This window comes from Corvus kubaryi, unplaced genomic scaffold (genome assembly GCF_017639235.1).
Source record: "Corvus kubaryi isolate FWS band 111438036 unplaced genomic scaffold, C.kubaryi_AGA036_p1.0 37357, whole genome shotgun sequence".
In the NCBI taxonomy this organism is placed as follows: domain Eukaryota; kingdom Metazoa; phylum Chordata; class Aves; order Passeriformes; family Corvidae; genus Corvus; species Corvus kubaryi.
In genome coordinates, this window is record NW_024581117.1 from 230125 (window position 1) to 235748 (window position 5624).

At 52.4% G+C, this 5624-nt stretch overlaps 1 protein-coding gene across 1 annotated transcript; it reads right to left on the minus strand.

The window, feature by feature from the left end:
• Positions 1 to 550: 550 nt before the first annotated feature.
• Positions 551 to 2249, minus strand: GADD45G (growth arrest and DNA damage inducible gamma). The gene is made up of 4 exons (XM_042033676.1): positions 2123 to 2249; positions 1913 to 2014; positions 1594 to 1807; positions 551 to 1223 (listed from the first exon to the last, which is right to left on the minus strand). The coding sequence occupies exons 1-4, from the start codon at positions 2173 to 2175 to the stop codon at positions 1113 to 1115; spliced, it is 480 nt and encodes a 159-aa protein (XP_041889610.1). The 5' UTR covers positions 2176 to 2249; the 3' UTR covers positions 551 to 1112.
• Between the last annotated feature and the right edge of the window lie 3375 nt (positions 2250 to 5624).

Here is a 5624-nt window from a genome sequence, read left to right on the forward strand (position 1 = left end):
ATGGCAATCAGAGAGCAGCTTGTGGCAGATGTGATGTTTATTCACCATTTGCTAGTTTTAGATTTAATGATGTCATTCTAATCAAAGCAAATGTTAGATGTGTTTGACATCTAAGGAGTTTTGCAGCCCCCCCATCATGTTTAAGCCGCTTCTGTCAAGTGGAAACACGTCAGCCCTGAATGCATCGAAGTCATACTTAAGAAATAATGATGCAATTTACTGGAGGTCTGTATTCCAAAAATCCATGTTTCTAACATGCATTGTGTTCCTCCAGTAGACTACAAAGACCTCCTATTACAATAAGTGAGCTCATTAGGCATGCAACTCCTTAGTCTTGCAAGCTGTTTCGATAAGCAGCTGTTGCAAGAGGGTAAAAGGTTGAATTATCAACTTGGACAGCACAGCACTTCATTCAGCCAGCCCAGGAAAGTATTTAAGCAATAACTCCATTACTGTGGAACAGACCTTTGACTACAGCACACAAGCAAAACATCAGTGGTATTTCAGTGACATGCTTCCCCACACCCAGCAAGCAAGACACTCCCAGAAATTAATTGTCAAAAATTTATTATGAAAGCTTCAATAGCAGCAAATATTTCAATAAAAGTTATTGCAGTATTAAAACAGATCTGCAGAGTGACCCAAGAGGCCTGTTGAAGTCTGTCTGCTTTGGAATATCTGCATTTGTCTTAATAACCAATCCCCAATACTCCATAAATATTGATACTTTCTCCTGTGTTTTGCAGACAGCACCAACAGTTCCTAGTTACAGTACTCTATCCAGTCCTTCTGGAAAGTTTTGGCCCACTTCCCTCAACTTTCCCTCTCCCTTCTGAAACAGCTCCACACAGCCAAACTTGCAATACTTCTTTCAGTTCCATGGTATGTCAGCCTCTCCACGGTTGCAGCCTACTGAGGCTCACTGGTGAGATGAGCTGTTTTCCTCTTTCTCCTCTGTAAGAGCCCACTGCATGCCAGTCTGAGGGACTTTAATCCAGTCTCTTCACCAGGCTAATCCATGGAATCAGCAGCTTGTTGCACATTTTGGTGAACGCACAGCACGTTGAGAATGCAACAAAGGTTTCAGCCTTCCCCGGTGCACCGGGTGACCATCACTCAGGCAGGGTGATGGTTGGCACCCAGTCATTGACATTTCGGCTCTCTTCGCAAAACAAGTTCAGCTTCTCCAGAGCTGGGTCCTTCCAGCCTTCTTCATTCGGGTTCTGCAAGAAAGAAAAAAGTTGCACACCATGACTGCTGCCCGCCAGCTGAGGTCATCATAACATTTACAGAAGCATTAGCTTAGGACTGGAGGCACTTCCAGACGGTTTCTGTCCTGACAGAGACAAGACAGGAAGCAGAGATGCTGCCGTTGTGGACAGCAGAGGAAATCCACAGTTACGAGAAGTTCTGCCTCCTCCTCCTACTACTACTACTCAGCTGACTTCGCTGCGTGCCAAGCGCTCTATCTGTGCCCAACAGGGGACTCGACCACCCGCAGCGGAGAAGGGGCCGCCCCCGACAGGCTCTGGCCGTGCGGGGTAGAGCCGGCAGCGCCGGGGAGACAGCGCTTGCCGCCCGCGGGACACCCACCGTGATGAGGATGCAGTGGAGATCCCGCGGCTCCCCGGAGTCCTCGCTGGGCCCCACGATGGCCGCCAGCTTGGCCACGTCGTTCACCCGCACGATGTCGATGTCGTTCTCACAGCAGAAGGCTTGGATCAGAGTGAAGTGGATCTGCAGGGCGATGTCCCCCTCGTCTTCCTGGTCCGCGGCCAGCACGCAGAACGCGACGTTGTCGGGGTCGCTGCAAGAGGGGAGCAGCGTGATGAGTCCCGCGGTCGGCGCCGGCCGCCCCGCAGCCCCGCCGGGCTGACTTACACACTCCCCCTGCCTCCTCCGCCTTACTTACACATTCATCAGCTTGGCTGACTCGTAGACGCCGGCGGTGAGGCAGCCTCGGCGCTGCGCCGACACCAGCAGCTCGTGGAGGGCCGTGCCAGCGCCCTGCATCCTGCGGGCCGAGAGAGGACACAGGGTCAGCGCGGTGCCGTCGCCACCACCGCCCCGAAACCGCCCGCTACCAGCTTTCCTCGGCTTCCCAGTGCCCACCCGCACGTACCAGTCGTGGCCCGCAGGCATGGGCTGCTGTCCGTGGATCTCCTCCAGAGTCATAGCAGTTAGTCCCCACAGCGCGGCAGCGGCTCCCTCAGCCCTCGCTCCCCTCACCCCCTCAGCGCTCTGAAGTGGCAGCAGGCAGGCGTGCGCTATTTATAGCCCGCGCGGGCGCCTCCCGGCCTCCCATTGGCCGCCGAGGGAGAAAGGGGCGGCTTTATTATGCTAAACGGCGCGCGCCGGAGAGGAAGCGCGGGGGGGCGGCGCAGGGCGGCTCGTGCCGGGAGCCCACGTGGGGAAGGGACGGCGGGGGGGGGGGGGCGCGCAGGCACGCGCCGGCCTGCGGCAGCGGCGCCGCCGGGGCCAACCGGGGCAGCGGGGCCGGCGGTGCGCCTGCACGCCCGGCCGCTCCCTGCGCACCGCTCGCCGTGGGCACCGGCAAGGAGCAGGGCGATTTGTGTCCAAGATTTAGAACGGAAAATCCGAACCGTGCAGGGGAGATTAAAAAAAAAAAGAAAAAAAAATAAACAAAAGGTTTTATTAATATGGTTTCTGCAAACGTAAACGCCGCGAAGGGACAGCCCCTGTAAGCACCAGGGCTGAGGGCAGTTCTGTGGAGACGGTCCTGGGGCTGTACTGGGCAGTGACCTGGTCATGGCCAGCAGTGCCCTGGTGGCAGCAAAGCCGCCCCGTGCCCTGGTCTGTACGAACAGGAGCATGGCCAGCATGGCCAGCCGGCTGAGGGAGGTGATAATCCCCCTCTGCTCAGCACTCACGGGACATCAGCAATGTAGTTCGTCCGGTTTGGGCACCCCCAGTAGGGGAAACACATGGATGAACTGGAGCAAGTGCTGATGAGGGCTCCGAGGTGTCCAGAGCTGCGGCGCTGTCCTGCTCTGCAGGCTGAGGGACCAGCGCCAGTTCAGCCTGGGAAACGCACAGTTTGGGTGGTAAACTGCAGGCTGCAAAACCTGTGGAGCGATCATCGAGAAGACAACAGGGTCTTCACAGCAATTCCTAGTGGGGAGGCAGGAGACAGTGAGCCTACGGTGAAGCAAGAGGCTCAGGTCGGATGTAAGGAAAACCGTTTCCCCCTGAGAACAGTCAAGCAGTGGAGCAGGCTCCCTGTCTAAGGAGGCTGTGTAGATTTCATCCTTGCAGGACTGCAAGCCCCGATGCGACAAAGCCCTGAGACACCTGTTCTGAGCTCACTGGTAACCTTTCTGCAGGCTGTATCGGCCTATGATGCTGCGGGGGGGGGGGGGGGGGGGGGGGGGGTGTTGAGAGAACAGATTTTTTTTTTTCAGTCGGGCTTTATTAAAGTAGCTCCAATTTGAACAGTGTATCCTTCATAATTAATTCAGCGTGAAGAGAGTGTGATTGCTGAACCCAGATCTGAACCTGTTTGTCAGCAAACCAAGCAAAAATAAAACAAATTTTCCCGCTGTGAATGAGCACAGTCTAAATATTTAAATGCAAATCACTTTTCACGTCCCTTCAGCGTCTGACACGCTTAGGCTTGGGCTCACAGTTAGCACTTGTCTCCACCGAGTCACCGCTTCAGAGCAGCCCCAAGCGGTTTAACAGAGGTTGCGGAGAGCCACCTTGGGGTAAGCTGTGCCACTGCGACCTGCCCGGACCGACTCCAGCGGGTCGCACAGACGGAGCTCTCTAAACTGTCGCCCTTGCTGTTCCCTAGCCTGCAGCCGCATCGTCCCCTTTCAAATGTGTTTAAACCGGGGATGTCCTTTCCAGTACTTCAATGGGAGTCCTGGATCAAGCACGTTTCGTCTATATGGTATATACAATACAATGCTCAGCAGTTTCAGTCTCTTTGAGCACCACAGTTTCCAAAATGCTTCTCAAACTGAGCCACTTTAATGAGCTGCTGTGTTTCTACTTCCAGTTGTTTCTAGTTAGTGCCTTGGTGACACTACAGGTGACAGCATTGGACCTGGCAGTAATCACTTAGTGAGCTTCCATTTTTAACTAGTGACAACATAGGCATGATGTCTGCCAAGACACATCCAGCCTCTCTAAGAATATTTCTCTGATGTCTACAGAGCTGTCAGTACTGAGGAGAAAACTCTTTGATGTAAATACCAATTCCCAAGCCTAACAACCTCTTTAACCCTACTAACATGCAAAGGCATTCTTAACTTGGAAACTAAACCAGTGACCTGTCACTCTTAATTTGCTTGAGAAGGGCATAAATTCTTAGTTTGCTTTATTCAAAAAAAAAAAGTGAAAAGTTTCCAGAAAATTATCTCCTGGTCTGGATTCATGCAAGAGCAATTATCTCCACTTGCTGGAAATAGCACAGTGTATGTAGCATGTACCGTTCTTTCTCAAAAGATAAAAACCCTTGATACATCAGCCTCTTTTTTTTTTTTTCTTTTTTTTTTCCCTAGGTATATAAATGGGGATGAATGCAGAAGAACAGCTTGAATGGTAAGACACACTAAATGGTATGCCTCTTAGAAGTATTCAAGGGCCTATTTCTGATGAAATAGGCGGAAAGTCCAGAACTGACTCACAGTTTTGAAAGATGCTGATATCAGCTATGACTTTGACAACTTTCTCATTACAGTAAAAATGCTACTTAAAATGGATCCAAATTAGTAAGCCAAAGTAACTCAGAGTGGTGAATTGTGCATATGTAATAGTAAAATACATGTAATTGTCTAGATAATAAAGTGATATATGGATCCATATTAACACCTTCATCCCTCCACATCCAGGCTTCCAGTTTCAGCTTAATGATGCAGTGCCCTGGAACTAGGGCTTCTTGACATCCCACTTTTCAGTTTGCCCCGTTATTCCTGGGTCTCCTAGCACAGATGGTGCTGAAGGCCATGAAGCATTCATTAGTGGATACTTGATCCAGCTGATTTCAAACCACAGTATCAACACCAGGCCTCTGACGCAGAAGAGGAGGTGTAGAAATGAAAGCTGTGCAAGCCCAAGGTCCCGTCCCTGGTTTGAAGGCATCAGCCCTGCAGATGTGATACCTTTGACGCTTAATAAGCAAACTGAACTTTAGTGAAGGTCGGTCTGCACTGCTTGTTTTCTTGGTCTTTTCCTCCCACGTTTTTAATACATCCAACTGGTGGGCACAGACCTTTGGAGGATCAGCTCCTGTAGATCGAGGGGGAGATGGGGGAGGGTGGTGAATATCACCTGGCAACAGCACTCAGACAGGAGTGAGTGGATTTTGCCATGATTGCTGACAGCCTGGTACAACACCAGTGCCACTTGTCCGTGCTCCCTCCCCGCGGCACGGCAAGGCTCGCCGGCAGAGCCTGCCTTCAGGACGGGACCGAAGGCGCCGCTGCCGCCCGGCGCCGCGCTCGCAGCAAAGCCTGCGCTGACCTCTCGTGGTCACCTGGGACATCGCTGCCGGCCCCCGGAGCTGCCGCGGCCCTGGTGCGCGGCACCCGCCGTGTCCCCTCCCGTTCCCGTGTCCGGAATGCTTCCAACGGAGACACGGGGAAAACAAAAAATAAATA